General features: G+C 43.9%; 1 protein-coding gene across 4 annotated transcripts in view; it reads right to left on the reverse strand.

The window, feature by feature from the left end:
* The window catches only part of EXT1 (exostosin glycosyltransferase 1), a 261,890-nt gene that overhangs the window by 31,135 nt on the left and 212,902 nt on the right, over nucleotides 1-17,853 (reverse strand). For all 4 annotated transcript variants that reach the window (XR_002828347.1, XM_006085233.1, XM_023750929.1 and 1 more), the window contains exons 2-3: nucleotides 2,066-2,159; nucleotides 430-537 (exon numbers count right to left, since the gene is read on the reverse strand). Coding sequence is in view for 3 of the 4 variants with exons in the window: in XM_006085233.1 (XP_006085295.1) it covers nucleotides 430-537; nucleotides 2,066-2,159 (202 nt within the window). In the remaining variant the exon portion in view is untranslated. The remainder of the gene's footprint in view (nucleotides 1-429; nucleotides 538-2,065; nucleotides 2,160-17,853) is intronic.

Consider the following 17,853-nt stretch of genomic DNA (forward strand, 5'->3'; position numbering starts at 1 on the left):
AGCAATAATAACACTAATTATGTGAATCAACCCTAGAGAGCTCTCTCTTCCTGAAAATTAATCTGAAGGCAAATACAGAAACAGGGGAAAGGAATATGAAGCAGGACTATGGAACAAGACCTCTCATATCATTTCTAGAAACTCTGGATATTGAAGGGGCTGGATATACAGCCCCCCTCACCATCAGAGCTCATATCCGTTATCTGTAACTTCTCCTTTTTCTAATATATTCCCCGGACCTGGGCAGATTCTGTGTTGCAAAGTGCACAGTGCCATATTAAATGACTTCATATTCGCCCTGACACAGGCCATTTTCGCCTGATAAAAATTTCTTTTATGGAGCTGACCTTTTGGATTCATCTTCTTTGGAAGTCTGGATGGGGGCAGCAATAATCCACTGATCTGTTGAAGGCCAAGCCCCTTCCTTACCTGTAATAACAATCTTTCATCGCCTATGACGGCAGCTTGGTTCCAATTAATCACTTCAGAGAACGGCAACTCCCATCCGTTGCTGAGCATCACAGGGACACAGGCAGCCTGTGCAAAGAAGGGGACTTCATGAGTGCGAGGAGAGTGACAGTGGGAACCGTTCCAATCAGAGGCGAAATCAGTACAAATCCAATCACTGGCATCTCTTACATCGCATGAATCCTGGACTGCTGAGGCCAGAGGACAGTAAGCTTTCACGAGTTGTCAAGTCACATGAAGGTCGTATGTATCCAGCCAAGATTTTAATATCTGCGAGTCTTGCCCTAGAATGCTAAAACCCCATTTCTATTCTAGTATACTTGGTTTGGCTGACTTCACTTCCTTGGAGACGACTGGCCTCACTGGAGAAGTTTTACTGATGTAACAAAATCTTTCACCAACAACATCGCAGCATAAAACCAACCCTGGATAGAAACGGTTTTGTCAGGGTAACGGCCACAGTCAGCTGCCAGTGGCTTACCCCAAATGTCATGAGCAACAGAGTAGGATGGGGCTCGGCTTCCGGACAAAGCATTTTGTGGACAGAACTGCTACAGGGTGTCCACCTTTCCCTTGTTCTGCAAACGTCTGAACCAGAACTTCATTCCCTTCAGTGTGGAGGGACCCAAACCACTGCTTACCAACTGACTACCCGCACAGTGACCCAACAGCCCCAAAACACCGGGCTAATGACAAAATCCTGGGTCCAGATACACATAATCCCAACCAGGGCTCATTGTGCTCCATCAACACCTTGAGAGGCTACAAGCACATTGTGACCCTGTGCTTCTCAGAGCACACTGTGCACTGGATGAGACGCTCATAGAAGGAAGCTCTACTGTCGGAGGACAGGGCAGAGTGACGGAAGTCAGGCAGCCGGTGACAAAGCACAGATTCAGGCAAACTGCAGAGCACCGAGAAGAAAACGTGGCAGCAAGGGGGCGAGGAGTGGAGGAGGAGGCTGAGGGCGTGCTTTCTGAAGGCTGCAACTTCCAGGTAGAAACATGCATAACAGTCTCAACAAGAGTCAGGTTTCTGCAGAGTGCGGGTCTGGAGCTGCAGCTGGGACCTCTGGACGGCAGAGCTGGGAAGTGCGGGGCCCACTGCTGGGAAGTGCGGGGCCCACTGAGCACCACCATGCACCACCCTGCTGGCACTGCTCTCACATTTTAGAGGGCCGGAGCGACGACTGAGAGCGGGGACCGAACAGGCAATTTGATTTTGGTGACTACGACCCATAAGCCATTTCCACTGCTCTTGAGACTGGCTTCTAGGAAAGGAGCCGAGTCTCTGGGAGGAGCCCAGCGAGGCTGCCCGGCTGCAATCAAATCTGGCCTCTGTTTGAAAGCATGTCCCTGAAGAACCCACCCTCCCCGGTGGTGAAACCCTTTAGTCTTCTCCTGTCCAAAGGCAGGGAGAAATCTGCCTCCTGCCCCCAAAGAAGAAAAATCTTGCATGTTTTCTTGGGAAAAAAGATCTCAGGTGTTCAAGGCAATTCACGCACTCTGTTTAGATCCCAGGAGAAGTGCTAAGGTTCAACCCACGCAGCGGCCTCCGTTCCTCAGCCCTATTCTGGGGAAGTGTTGGGGTCTCTTACCTGCAGAGCCTCCAGGAACCTGAAGGACCCGAGCCTGCGACCACGAGGAACCAGACAGAAAGTGGCATTGTGCAGCATTTCCCGATAATCATACCTAGGAGGAGAAGAGGAGCAGTCAGCCAACGAAGACCCGTAGGGATGGCGGGATGGATGAGCACCTATGGATGCACACCTGCATGAAACTCCCAGAGCAACTTGGGCTACCCGAGGCGGGCAGTTCTCCCTTTTCCATGGGGGCACGGGGACTGTTGCATGGACAACAAGCTTGAACCTTCATTTGCAAATAGCCCATTAAGGCAAGTCTGATGGTCCCAGTAACAATTTGGCTTGCTCAGCCTTTGCTTACAAAATCAGATTTCTGTATCCTGATGAAATGTGCTGTTCCATAAGCTTAAAAAAAAAAACCACTGCATTTTTTTTTTCCTTAATGCCATGTCATTCACCAAACTAAGAGTGTTCTTGTTCCTCACCCCACAAAACCATGCTATTAAAACCTACTCAGGAAACCACCATTACAAGCACAAAACAACATTTATTTTCTCCTTCAAGCTGGAGTTTCTACATTTAACCAAGAACATTCAGTTACCCTAGGCCAGCGATTTTCAACCTTTGTCATCTCCCGGCACACATAAGCTAATTACTAAAATCCTGTGGCACACCAAAAAAGTATTATATTTTTTTGCTGATTTGAAAAAAAAAGGTATAATTTCGATTCATTTACACTGGACAGCTAATTGTTATATTGGCTACTGTCATTTTTTATTTACAAGCTAAGGGAAAAGAGGTCATCACCCCTGACTAAATCATCAGGTATAACATGTTTTAAGTATTCTTGCGGCACACTGGTATGTGGCAGCACACCAGTTGAAAATCAATTCCCTAGACAAATACTCCTGTACAAGAGTGGCTAATGTGCCTTACAGGGGAAGGAGCTCGCTTAAGAAATGGGGCAAGAGGAATACCAAGATATGATTGTTTCTTCCATACAAATACCATTTAATGGCAAAACACTGGTTTTGCACTTGAAAAAAAAAAGCAAAATATAGCATGAGTGTCACCTGTCTTTCTGCTGGTGAAGTGCAGGAAAGAGGAGGAGCATTTCATTTTGTTTAGGGTCATCCATTTGAAAGTGATTTCCACAAACACATTCCTAACCACACAGTTCCAGGCTCATTATGAATTTAAGAAAACTTGGGAAACTAGAGATGGCTCCTGTCCCGTAGGGCCCAGAGTCTCAGAGCTAAGATGAAATCACTCATTTTTCAAGAGCTTCCAATGCTTCGCAGACAGGTGTGACTTTGACAGCAGCATATGTCACCAGCATTCTCTGACTCTAATAGTCTAATTTAATCATAGCCTGAAGGCACTGGATTCTTCCCTCCTCTTTTTGGGATCCTGATATATAAATTTATATTTTTAAAGTCCACATCTATTTTTATATTCTCATACAAACTAGGCGTATGGGAGTAAGCCAATTTTCAATTATAAACCCGTCATTAAGAAGAGACATCATGCAAAGGGCCATTTGCTTAAACAAGCGTGTAGAACTAATTTGCACAAGAAAAGGTCACCGTGAATGGATTAAGATTATCTCCACTGAGAGTAAAATAAAAACCCTTGCTGCATTAATTAAACTGCAAAATAGACTTCAAAGTAGAAAAGAGTTTCAAGAGGGCTCAGATTTAGCTAAATAAGAAAAATATTAAATTCTGATGCTTATGGCTTCTTTTTTCTTTTGCTCACCAAATATAGAGGGAAAATTGACAAGTATGTTCAAGTTCAACTAATATAAGGTCTGAATCTCTACCTAATCGATGGAGAAGAGGGAAATATGTACACACATAACACAAATATATGCATAAAGTTTAAGCTGCAATTTTTTAGTATAAAAAGGGTCAAATATACTTCAGGCTACAGCAAAGTTTAATAAATGCCAAGAATAGAAAACCCCTGAGGGGCTAGCACTGAAGGTCCTACATCCTTGTCATTAGGCTGCTAAAAATGTAAGACCCTATTAAAGTTCTGGATTGTAACAAGTTTCAAAGTTGCCAGGTGCAGAATTTACTTTAGGGAAGGAATGGAGGGAGAGAAAAGGCAGAAAAGTTAGAGGAAAGATTCACCTGGGTGTTGATTTTTAAGTGGTAGTATAGAGTATTTGCTGACGTAGCAAATAAAGCTTACGAGATTGAAGCTCGTGTTCCTTCACATAAGAGGTTAACAGAAGATGTGGGGTGAGAAATCGGGAACCCACTAGGCACATGTAAGATTATGAACACAACACGGGAGCTTTCTGGGCCTCAGTTTTCCCATCTGCCAAGTGAGCCAGCTGGGCTAGATGACTAAAGATTGCTTGACACTCCATTTCCCTTTGTTATGATTGTTAAGGAAGAAAGAAGAATGTCCTTTGGGAACATCCCACTGCTCCAGAGTTTTCCATAACTATTGCATGTACGTGTGTGCCTATATGTATGTAGATGTCTGCTCATGCATACACAATAGACATTGAACAAGTGAATTCATGATAACACACGAAGACACAAACAGTATACATGCATAACTTAAACAATGATTTTCAGATTTCTAATCATGCTCAAACTCTTTTGGGCTCCAGGAACAATGAGTCAGTAAATTATGACTATGTTATAAATGAAGGAGTAATGAAGCTCCAAAAGGGAGGCAGACGATGGATCAAGTTGGGCCACATATGTGTTTGGTGCCCGCTCACTCAGACTTTCTGTGGACCGGACCCCTCTCCATATTGATGTTCTCACCTGCCCCACACCACCCTCCTGCCAGACTCTTCAACTCACTCGCTTTATCAGTCATTCTTTCAAGAAGTACTATGTTCCAGGCACTGTTCCAGTGCTGCAAATGTTGTGCAGAGAAGATCTTTCTCTAGTTGCTAAACTCATCGAAGAATCACCCAACAACTAGAAAATACTGATGAGAACTTAAGGTGTAAGATCTTCTCGGGATGTTTTCATTACAAAGTAGACTATGAAGGCAGGTCCTCCAGACTGACACAGTAAGGAACTCTGGCCACTCTCCCCAGCAAAACAATTTAACTGGTAAAAACTGTTTTTTAAAAATTCATTTGAAGTTTCTGGAAATTGTTCTAAGGATATAATGACAAATAGAAAAACATTCATTCAAGAGAATCTACCAAATCTCAGTAAGAACTGTTGAGTGTCTGGAGCATTTGAGCCAGACCTGACCAACCCCTACCAGTTCTGCCTTCTAGAAGCTCAGGGGAGTAGAGTCCAGAAGACTGGGCTCCTCTCTCTCCCAATACCCATCAGGATAGTGAAAAGACAACCCATAGAAAAGAGAAAATATTTGCACATCATAAATTTGAGAAAAAGCATTTATCAAGAATGTGTAAAGAACTCTCCCAATTCAGCAATAAAAAAGACAATCCGATTTTAAAACAAAGGATTTGAATAGATATTGTTCCAAAGAAAATATACAAAGCGCCAATAAGCACATGAAAAAGATATTCAACATCATTAGTCATTAGGGAAATGGAAATAAAAACTACAATGAGATATCACTTCACACCCACCAGGATGGCTCTAATCAAAAGAACAGATGAGAACAGGTGCTGATGGGGATGCAGAGCAAGTGGAGCCCTGAGACATTGCTGGTGGGAAGCAAAATGGTGCAGCCACTTTGGAAACTAGTTTGGCAGTTTCTTATAAGACTAAAAATGGGCTTAGCACATGACCCAGCAATTGCACAGTTGAGCATTTATCCTAGAGAAATGAAAACTTATTTTCATGCAGAAACTTGTCCATGAATGTTCACAGCAGTTTTATCCTTAATAGCCCCACCTGGAAATCATCCAAATGTCCTTCGATGGGTAAATGATTCAACAAACTGTGGTACATCTATAGCCTAGAATACTTCTCAGCAATAAAACAAAATGAACCATTGACATACACAACCAGCTCAAAGAAATTATGCTCAGTTTAAAAGCCAACCTCAAAAGGATATGTACTGCATTATTCCATTTATATAACATTTGTGAAATAAAATAATTAGGGGGCCAAGAAAGAGATTAGTGGCTACCTGCTACCAGTAAATGGGGGTTGGGGAAAAAGATGAGGAGATGACCGGTCAAGTGAGGGGGCAATCCTTTTGAAAGGACTAATTCTCCCCAATAATACTTAAGTTTAGAAATGTGAATCATATAGAAATCATCAACTTCTTAAAAGCAAGAGATATCCTAAGCAAGAAAGTAAGTAGATGAGGGAGGCAATTAATCTCAGAGAACTTTCAGCTTTAATTAATAAATGGTTTTGTTACCCTTTTCAGATAGGCATTACATTCCCCACTGTATAGGTGATGACAGAGAGAACAGTTTTCATAAATGATGCAAAGAAAAATGTAATAAAAATGACAGGACCCCGAATTTAATCCTGAAACCAGCACCACCCTATGGCCAAAATAATCTTCCCCTTAAAGTTATATTGAATAATATATGGGATACACCCCATTTAAAATGAGCCATGTAAGAAAACATAATTCAAGACCTTCCCCCTCCATATGAAACACATTTTTGCTGGTAGTAATTCAGTACAATTGGGAAGGGGGGTGGGCAGTGTGCATAGCGCAGGGGTTCTCAAAGTGGGATTTCCCAACCTGTAGCATCATCCGGGAACTTGCTACAAATGTAAATTCTCAGCCTCACCCAGACCTGCTGAATCAGAGAGTCTGGGGGCAGGGCCCAGAATTCTGTGTATTAACAAGCCCTCCAGGTAATTATGATGCGCCCTAAATTCTGAGAACCACTGCCATGATAGTTAAGAGCTTAGTAATTAAAAGCTTAGTGGTTCGGCAGCTTTAGAGACAGCCAAACCTAGGTTGGAATTTCAGCTTTGCTGTTTTCAAGTTGAGTGATCCTGGAAATGTTATTTGTTGAAATCTTATTTTCCCAGTTGGCAAAATGTGAATAATACTTAATATTGTGAGGATTAAATGACATTTTTAAGTAAAGCCTGGGCTCATTATATGCAATCCATATATGGAAGCTATTATCATCATGGCTGAAAGGAGGCAATAGAATATAATGGAAAACACAGCCAACATGAAGTTAGAAAACCTGGGTGAGGAATTGGGTTTTGTGTCTACCACTTTCGGTGCACATTGTCTAACATCTCTGAGCTTGAAAATTGTGAAGATCAAATAATACCATGTCCATGCAGCACATACTGTAATACACTATGCAATAGCAAGTTATTGTGGTAAACTGTATCAGAATGAGGGGAATAAATACATTTTTAGAACCAGTTGTAATAAAAATAAAATAAAATGAACAGATTCCCAAAGACAGAGCCAGGAAGCACTGCGGAGCAGACCCTTTCAAATAAAATGAAAACAGAAGCTGTGAATCACAACAGCTTCTAATCAAAAGGATTTGGGCTTATTATCAAAGCTACATAGATGCGGACGTTGCTGTTGCAGTGCCCACAGGTCCCCGTGGCTTCCACAATGCCTGTGTAGCATGCATATTTGCATCTGAGCTGTATTTTACTCATCAGAGAGGATAGGGAAGAAGCAAGTCGTCTACCCTCTCATCTCTGTAGTCACTCGATTCTAGTTTCCTCATGATGTTCTTAGTTTGTCTCCAGTATTTATTTAAAAAGAAACTTTACATCTACAGCTGATCTGCTCCCTCCAGCTCCCAGCCTCATAAGTACTTAGCCTTCTTTGCTTGCACCCAGGTTTGAATCACATCCCTTAAGAAAAAAAAAGAAAGAAAACAAAAACAACACATGACTGCTGTCATTCCACAAAGTGCGTGGGGATAAGGGAAATCAAATGAAATCCTTGAGCATTTCCTTTGTGCTTTTCCCCATTCATTCAACAAACATTAGTCAAAAGCCTACCATGTGTCAGGTACCATTCAAGGCAACAGTGAAAAGGCACCTGTTATCAAATGGTTATTATCAAGTGAAGGAAACTGTAGGATGGAGGCATGAAGTGGGGGTTATGCAGGAGAAACAGCAGCCACAGCCTGCCTTTGGTGGGGAGAGTGAGAAGCAGGGATTTCTCCTGGAGGGAGGGAGACTCTAGGCTAAGTATTAAAGGAGAAGCAAGAATCAGCCTGTCAATGGGCTAACAGGAGGCAATGGGCATTTCTTAGGGTAGAGATGGTAAGGCAGGAACAGAGGCACCAAAGTGAGAGGAACCACCTAGTCCGGGGTGGGTGGGGCTGGGAGGAGAGGGGGATGAGGTTGTTGATAGTGGCCGTACACTACTGGGAAGACTGTGTGTGGAGCTTTGTGTGGGTCATGAGTCACGGAAGGGCTCAAGCAGATATGTTGCCAATGGGAATCCTCAAGACTTGATATAACCAGCTTCACAGGCGAGCACTAAGTTCCAAGTCCAACAACCCAAGTCCAAGCCCAGGAAGGTCACAGCTATGGAATCAGCAGGGCTCCAACTCCAGGCCTTTGGATTCTAAAAGGTCTTTGCTTTCTACTCCACCATGCTTCTTCCTAGGCCAGCCCACACACGTGCAGTGTCTGTATAAATAACATTTCTTATAAAGTGACATCCTCATCAGTTCACCTAGTTCCAAGTATTAGCAACTTAAAAGGACCCTCTCACCCACTCAAACTCCATGTGTACCAGGAGGTTAATCCAAAAATATGTCCTGTTATTTACTAACCAAGTTGCCTTAGACTCTTTCTTGACCTCAACACTTAAAATTTCAATTACTTTTTCTGAAAACTAAAAAATCCATGGCATGTAATAATATGAAATTGGCCCAAAGCTCAACTTTGAACTGAGAAACCAATGAGTGGGAGCCAATACTTCAGTTATAAAATAGGTCTAGCTGGCCACTGTGCTCTCTTTTTGTTGTCTTGTAAGCTACACATGGGAAAGTATAGGCCAGCCGTGGGCAAACTACGGCCTGCAGGCCGGATCCAGCCCGTTTGAAATGAATAAAACTAAAAAAAAAAAAAAAAAAAAAAGACCGTACCCTTTTTTGTAATGATGTTTACTTTGAATTTATATTAGTTCACACAAACACTCCATCCATGCTTTTGTTCCGGCCCTCCGGTCCAGTTTTAGAACCCATTGTGGCCCTCGAGTCAAAAAGTTTGCCCACCCCTGGTATAGGCCCTTGTGGTCGTTGAGAATCCACCAGACCCACAGGGCCTCAGTTTCTTCACGCCATCTACTCACAGTCTTTGCACAGGAATGAACTATTCCATGTTCTGGTGTTGGCTAAATGCAGAGGTGCTATACTACTGCCTGGTGCTGGGCATGGCTGACCAGATTGGCTACAGTCTCAGGGACATGCAGTGCCCCCCGAGGGAAGACGCTCACTATCTGGAGGTGGTGTGATTCCTCACATAGGCGGTTCTTTTACCTTTGAGCACTGACTGCTGCTAGAACCTCCAGGCACCCGGTCACAGCAAGGATTAGGAATTTATTTCTTTGTGATGCTCCTCAGAATGAGGCTGCCCATCCCAGGGTATCCACTACAAAGAGCAATGCTCAGTGGCCATCAGGGACATTTGTTTCTATTCACACTGTCATATGTGGCTTTCCACACAAGACTGTCTCCTTTTTACTGGTATGTCCATTGAAAAATCCATTTCAGTACAGTGAAGGGCGAGAGGTAACATTTTGTGGGCTCTGGCTGGGGTTGAGGCCCCCATGGGAGGCACTGACTTCCCATGCATGGGCGCACGCGCACACACATACACACACACACACACACACACTTTCTCTCATTTAAGCCTCACAGCCACACCAGGAGGTAGATATGACTATACCTACTTTTCACAGGAAAGAAAAGAGAGTCAGAAAAATGTTTGGAATCAAACACCCCATTTGAACACACCGGAAATAATCCTTTATGGTGTTAAACTCCCCTACCCCATCTCTACCCTAAACATCTACTCACAGCTCAGAACTTTAAACTTGGACCAGCTGGTCATTGCCACCTGCAAATAGTAACAAATACAACAGGTACCAGATGCTCTTCATGCTCCAAAGAGGGAGACCATTGAGCTTCCCACTCATTAACTAGCAGCTCAATGGCTAACATAGAAAAGCAAGTGAGAAAATGGACAGGCATTAATGACAATAATGATAATAATTCCCCCACACCTACATGTCTCTGGAAGGCGGGGCAGGTGATCCACAACCTGTGCTGGTTATTGCACTTTATCGCTACAACTACACGTGAAATGCCCCCATTTTACAGACAATAAAGTGAGCAGCAAGGGTGTCGTGGGCTTGTACCAGGAGGGTGGGGTGCATAAGATGCCCTGTAGCTCCCGGATCTGCCTGGCAGGAACGAGGAACATGGTGCCGGCGAAGGTGAAACGGCAGGTTTTGTGCCAGGGGATATTGATTTCAGGGGGGTTTGCTGAAGGAGGTGAGGTTAGAACACCAGCCTTTTTAAAAATTAAATGTATTGGGGGTGACATTGGTTAATAAAATCATATAGGTTTCAAGTGTACAATGCTATAATCCATCATCTGTATACTGCATTATGTGCCCACCACCCAAAGGAGCACCAGTTTTTGTACTCAGCAATTCCAAATTTCAAACTGCTCTGAAATAAAAGCAATTCCAGGACATGTGGGTGTACATTCTTTGGCTAGAAATAAGGCATTTCTGAAAATGCTAAATTAAGGGCTACCTGGTTATGGGGGGGAGAGAAAGGAGTGACAAGAAAAGAGCCAGCTGCAACAAGGGCCTCGGGTGTATAAATGGGTCCAGGAGAGGCACACAAAGGCCCTGGCGGCAAAGCCAAGTGTCTGTGACAGGCCCAAGGGCAGCTGGGAAGCCCGAGGTCATTATCTGGCCATTAACCTTTCACCGGGCTCTGTGCCACAAAGGCTGGCCAAGTGGAGCAGGGCCAGGAAGGGCAGACTGAAGCTGGAAAGCCCAGCGCAGGGGCCAGTGGCACGGAGTGTCGATTCTGGGACGGCAGCTCCTCCTCAGGGACAGGCCAGTCCTGTGAGCAGGCTGTGGCAGGGGCACCCCCTTTCCTTCCCCTGCTGCACTTCCACTTCTGGTGCCCACGTCTTGGCCAGAGACCCTCTTGTGCTCACTCAGCAGACAGGCTGACCTGTCCACTGCTCACTTTCTATCAAGTTGCTGCTTTCTTGTTTCCCTTCCAGACAGCACCAGGGTCCTACTTGCTGTTGAACCAGAGCCTACCCCAGGGTCTGGCCTATAGTAGCCACTCAAAACATAGTTATTCAATGAATGGATGCAAAGTGCTCAGTGCCCACTGGTTTGCATTTAGACATGGAAACAAGAGGGACCCACAGAAGAGAGGCAAGCCCTTCATTAGAACAACCTATTTAGCTACTAACAGCATGCCCAGTTCTTGACTATGCCAGGACTTCGTAGGATGAGTTTCACTCCTATAGTCAGGCTGAGCCCAATTTAGAGAATGGAAAATAGTGTCTTTTGGGTGGGAGCTGGGGGGGGGGGGTCTTCCTTTTGTACATTTTCTATCCCTTGGTCTCTGCCTTTATTCCTAAAGGCCTGGCAGACTTAAAAATTTCAGCTTTTCTCTGCACACTGATCAGTGTGTGGATAGTGGGAAATTTGTGTTTCCAGCCCTGGCATTTCAGGCATACCTCGGAGATAGTGCGGTCCAGTTCCAGACCACTGCACTGCAGTGAGTACAGCAATAAAGAGAGTCATAATCTTTTTGCTGGTGGAGGGTCTTGTCTTCAATTTGTGAAAAGGCACCATCTGTGAAGCACAACAAGTGAAGTGCCATAAAATGAGGTATGCCTGTAATTCCAAATCAAGGTGAATGTATGCACAGGGCTATTCAAACCAAACCTTCTCCAGGCCTTCCTCCATGTCGGAGGTGGAGAGGAGAAAACAAAATTGCAGAACCTTCACCTGGTTTCTATAGTGACAAACAATGCATTGGTCCAAAGGCACTGACTCTCTACCCCCAAAGAAAACTGGGCCCACCCAATGTTCTGATCACTTGCCTTGTTGAGCCAAGACATTCTTGCCTGCACAGCCAGCCTTGGTCAGCCCTGGGTTTAGGAGAATGTTTGGAATGCCTAGTGGCTGTTCCCCTCACCAGAGGCGGCACTATGCAGAGGCTGGCCAGCGGTGGATCTGACATGCCCAGCATTCTTCATCAGTGCTTAAGCCTCTTGTCTGGTCCTTGCACTCAAGTGATTATAAAATACCTTGAGAACCCAATTACAGTTAATGAAATGATGGCTGGTTCAGTTAACCTCACTGTCCCGTCTCCTCTTCTGTTTTTGCCACTCCTAGGATCCACCTTCTGACTTTGACAGTCAGGGCCAGCTCACTCCTGAGCCTTCTGCACTGAACAAGCAAATGAGATCTCAGAATTCTGTGTAGGCAGAGATGGTGCAAACCGCCCCCCCCCCCCCCCCCCCCCCCCCGCAAAAAAAAGAAAAAAGATAGGACACCACATAATATGAAAGCTGGATGAAGCTAGCTGTCTGTGGACAGTCTAATCTTTCCCACCTGGGCATGTGAATGTACAGTGTGTATGCGTGTTCATGGGACATACAAATTTGTGTATGGTTAACGGCCTAATTGTTTATTTCCCAGATCAGCCTCCCATGAGGGTTTGGTCATGGAGACTGGGAAGGTCCAGAAATCTGCCGTTTCCTTTGGTAGAAGCACAGTGGTGCCCAGGGGAGTCTATGAAGCTCTGAGTCACCTCTTCCTCCTCTTCAGCCGTTCTGCTCAGCACACTTCCCCTGGGGAAGCAGCTAAGCAGCTAGCCAGCTCCTAGGTGGCCTCATTTTGGGAAGAAGCTGTGGGACAGAGGGAAAAGTTAAGCATGTGATAGGGGAGAGGTAGACCAGGTGTCCCTTAAGATGCCTTTATGCCCTGATATTTGCTCACGGGACCAATAAATTTTGAGTACTGGGGAAACAAAAATGCAAACACCTAATGGTTTTTACCATTGCATGGGAACCAATGTCTCCTCATGCCCTTCCCTGTATCTCCTAATTCTACTTATTTCCTAATTCTACTCCTGTGGGTCTCCACATGAGCCGAGCAACAAGAAGTATACTCTGGTTCATATGTTTCAGGTTCGGTCTTTATAGGTTCAACCCATTTTCCAAAGAGCAACCACAGATAACTTCACAGTGTTCCCTCCCAGGCTGAAAACCCTCCAATGGCTCCTCAAGGTCCTTAGAATAATAGTCACACCTCCGTCCAACAGGCCCCTTGAGACTAGCTCTATCCACAGCTCTGACTGGCCCCTCCTCACTCACTATCTACGACTACCCTGGCCTTTTCTCGGTGTCTCAGCACACCACACTCATTACCATCTCCTGGACTTGGACTTGCTATGCCCACTGCCTGGGACATTCTTCTCCCAAATCTCCCTCAGGAGGCATATCAGCACTCCTCAGAGACACTCTCACAGTCCAGCCTGTGTTTCCAGCACCCACTGTCCAATCATTGCCATGTCCTAGGATCTACTAATGACAGAATTCACACACACATTTGTTTGACCGGCTCACTGTCTTTCTCTCGAAATATAATGTATACTCCAAGAGAGCAGGAGCTTATCTGTTCTCACTCACCACTGTGGCCCCAGCTCCTAGTCCTGTGTTTGGACTGTACACAGTAATCTTAAGAAATGTTTGTTGAATGGATGCCAGATCTCCTCCTCATTCTTCAGGGAGGAATACCTATGAGATGGTAATGCCCAAGTTGCTGGCCATGTTTGCAAAGATAATTCATAGGATGCATTTCTAAATGGTTATAGAAATATCCTCTCTCATCATTGTTTTATGCAATACCAGCCTTATTTCTCTAGTCAACGCTAAGATTCATCAACTTCTCCAAGTGCCATCTGCTAGGAAAGCCAAGATCCCATTAAAAATGTCTTTAGAAAAAAAAATTGTAAAGAATGTCTTTAAGAGATTTATATGTAGAGTGATAAGATGAAACCTATACAAACTAATGTCTAGGAAATATACTTTCTGGTCGTGACTTTGTCATAAACTGATTTTAAGCAAGGCCCTTTGGGCCTGAATCCATGCTCATTTATAAAATGGGAAATCATAGTAGCTGTGCCCACCTAATGAGGTCCACTGAGGATCTAACGAGACAGGGTATGTGAGAGCATTATGCAAACTAAAGCACGTCTGAATATCAGGAAGGACGAGGCAAACATTTTCTTGGAATGATCTTTGTACATAATGAGGCAAAATGTAGAGAATGTGGAAGGCCTGGCATTATTTGTTTCTTTTTCTCTTTTTTGAGCCCCAAATTGTTATGGCCTCTACCCCAATCCACCCAATGCTTCAGAAGTGCAGAGCATCTTCCAAAAGAAGCATCTGGAATAGCTAATTTGTTACCGAAGCCAATGGTTAAACACACACGATCCCGTGGGGCTGAAAGGCTGGCCACGATTTCCAGTCTCCCACTGTTAGTTTTCAGCTATTACCCAGTCAGTCAGTCTGTTTTAAGGGTTTGAATTTGTAATGAAGATGGCTCAGAACTCTTGGCTACAGAGCCCTGAGAGAGAGAGAGAGAGAGAGAGAGAGAGAGAGAGCAATTCTGTCACACGGAACGTCTTGTTGCTTGGTTTCCATTAAGGTATCCCAGCTTTTACATAAACTGTCAAGTAAAACTTGGCATCGAAACACAAAGTGAGTAACTTTCTTTGTAGAGGAACTGACAGCTCAGCTGTGTGTCAGATACACAGCTGCTAAGACTCTGCTCAAAAGACGACTGTGTCCTCTCAGGGAGCTGGTACCACACGATGCCTTTACTCGGGATGAAGTCAAAGCAAAATGTAGGGATGATCTTCTTGGAAAGTTAACTCCACAATGCCAATCAACTCCATCCCTCTCCATGAGTGTCGGTTTTGGAATTTAAAAAGTTTTGGAGGTGCGAAAACATAATTGGAAAATTTTTTCCCCTGCTTAAAGGGCTAATTGATTTCACAGGTGTTTAATTATCATTTGCTGTGGGATAATACCTTGTAGTGCCATAAAAAATGGATTTAATTTTCAAGTGCTTGCAAACCATTGCCAAAGCCCAGTTAGAGCTAAAGCTAGATGATTATTCTATAAATCAAACACACTGCCTCCTTTCTTTGAAATTTTTAATACTTGGGGATAATGCTATCTGACAACCTTGAAACTAACATGAAAAGGGTTTTCCTGCCAAACACCAAAAGGCAGCCACTGGAGCATTTTGGGGCGTTTGGTTCATTACCAGTGACTCAGGCAGCCTCAGGACCTCGCCTGTGGGCTTCCCAAACATGCCAAGGGGGAGGGCATGGTGTGTCAGGACACCGTATCTCTACCAAGATCAAATGGCCATATGCCCAATAATATCCACAGGAAAACAGAAATGAAACCCATCCCCCCTTAGCACAAAACCTGCCTCAAAGTGACTGCAACTCTCGGAGCGCAAACTAAGAGGCCAGGAATGTGGAAAGTGAAGGTTCTTCAACTTGATCAATGAGTATTTTCCTGTCTTATGATTAAGACACAACCCTTGTGCTTTTGGTCATAACAAAGGACAGAAATCATGAAATAAAAAAAAAGTGAACAGCTAGAAGGCACCACAGGTGAAAAAAGCAAAGCGAGAAGAGGTCAAGTAACCTGCCCAAGGAAGACAAGCACCATATGATGTCACTTAGATGTAGAATCTAATGAACAAAATAAACTAACAAACAAGATAGAAACAGACTCATAGATATGGAGAAAAGATTGACAGCTGTGGGGGGGGGGGAGAGGGGTAAAGGGGGGGGGGAAAGCTGGGTGAAAAAGGTAAAGGGATTAAGCAAACAAAAAACATAGACACAGTATGGTGATTACCAGGGAGAAAGGGTAGTGGAGGAGGTAAAAGAGTGTAAAGCGTGGGATTAATGGTGATGGAAGGAGACTTAACTTGGGGTGGTGAACACACAATACTATATACAGGTGATGCATTATAGAATTGTACACAAGAAACCTATATAATCTCATTAACCAATGCCAACCAAATAAATTCAATAAAAATAACAAAGGTATATATATATATATACCAAAGGTATGTATATATATATATATATATATATATATATATATATATATTTAAAAGGATAGTTCTGAGCAAGCAGAAAAAGGAAGAGACAGCTTGAAAATAGATTTAGAGACCTATTCTCATCCAAAATCTAAAAATAAAAGAAAAAAATAATTTTAAGGCAAAAAAGGGCGGGGGGGAGGTTTCATTTTGCAAGAAGAGTGGCTATTTCAACAGAGCCCAGTTTCTGTGGAAGTGCTTAAGCTGCCTTAAGTAACCATATGGGGGTTTTAGCTGGTGCCACGTCTCAGATTTTTTTCTCCGATTTTTATTCTGAAGCTGCAGAAGTCATAACACCTTCCATTAGATTAAGCGTGTGTAAATGGTCTAAGAGTGCAGGGAATCAGCTGGGCACACACACTGCCAGCATGATGCCATTTATTTATGCCCGCGTACGGAGTGTGCACACTCCTCCAGTCACCGCACAGTGTGAATTCCCAGCAGCTCCAGTTGGCCTTTGCAGTACTGGTTAAGGTATCATAACGCAAGACTCAGTACAATTGGTGCCATTCCTGGACCCGGTGTTTGTTTGGGTCCTCGTAGTCGAAGTCTGAGTCAAAGGCATGTGGGCAGAAAGGGCAGGTGGAAATGTAGGTCCCAGTGTGATCTGAAAGGGACAGGGCGAAGAAATATTCATAGGGACTAGCTTGGGATTGCAACAGAAACTCCTGCAATCAATAAAAAATGGTGATAATAATTACAACTAACATTCATTGTGAGTTTATTACATGCCCAACTGTCTGCAAAGCGCTCTGTATCTGTTTGGCCATTTGACCTTCCAACAACCTTATGAGGTAGGTAGTATAATGCCTCCTACTTTATGGAAGAGAAAAATGGAGGATTATAGCTAATGTATCTAAAGTCACTTACTAAGTGGCTGGTGAGGTGGTGTACAGTATGCACACTGCCTCCCTTCTCAGTGCTTCTTGGAGATGTCCCATGGACTAGCTAAGCGAGCTCTGTGTAGAGAGACACCATGAGAACTATTATGGAATCTACCGGACTGATTTATGGTCTTCTATCCAGAGATACGCCTGGCACTGCATCAGACCTTTTATCTGGCTCTGAATTAGGGATGATGTCCTTCCCAAGGTCATCCCCCATCTCATGTATTACTCCAGGTCCTAGGGAGTAGGCAGGTGAGAAACAAATGGCTGCCCATTTGCTATATTTTACCCCAGACAGGACCACTTTTGGAACCCAGAAACCTCAAGGCCTCTTCCTAAGAGCTTATACAATTTTTACTTTCCCAATCCATGGCAGGGCTTTGGTATCAAGACCCACAACATACCATTTAGTTACCTAATAAACTTGTGTGGGGCCCCTACTATGTGCACGGGTCCCTAAGGCCATATAAACATGATAGGGAAGAGATACAAAATAAATGCTGTAGGTGACACTGACATTTCATTCACTCATTCACTTCCTCATCGATCCACTCTACCAATGATACTTATTGTGAACCTCTTAAGTATCAGGCATGCTATCATCAGAAGCGGGGAATACACGGTGCGTGAAAATTCATCACCACCATCACATTTGTTTACCTTATGGAATTTATAGTCTTATTGGAGAGAACGGCATTAAATAATTGACCGTAATAAAATCAACAGCTGTGGTGAGTTTCCAAGGAGAGACTAACGGTTCTATAAGAGCACACGAAAGAGAAATTTGACCTCGTCAGGAGGAGGGATTAGCTGAGACCCGAA

Source organism: Myotis lucifugus, unplaced genomic scaffold (assembly GCF_000147115.1).
Source record: "Myotis lucifugus unplaced genomic scaffold, Myoluc2.0 scaffold_17, whole genome shotgun sequence".
Classification (NCBI taxonomy): domain Eukaryota; kingdom Metazoa; phylum Chordata; class Mammalia; order Chiroptera; family Vespertilionidae; genus Myotis; species Myotis lucifugus.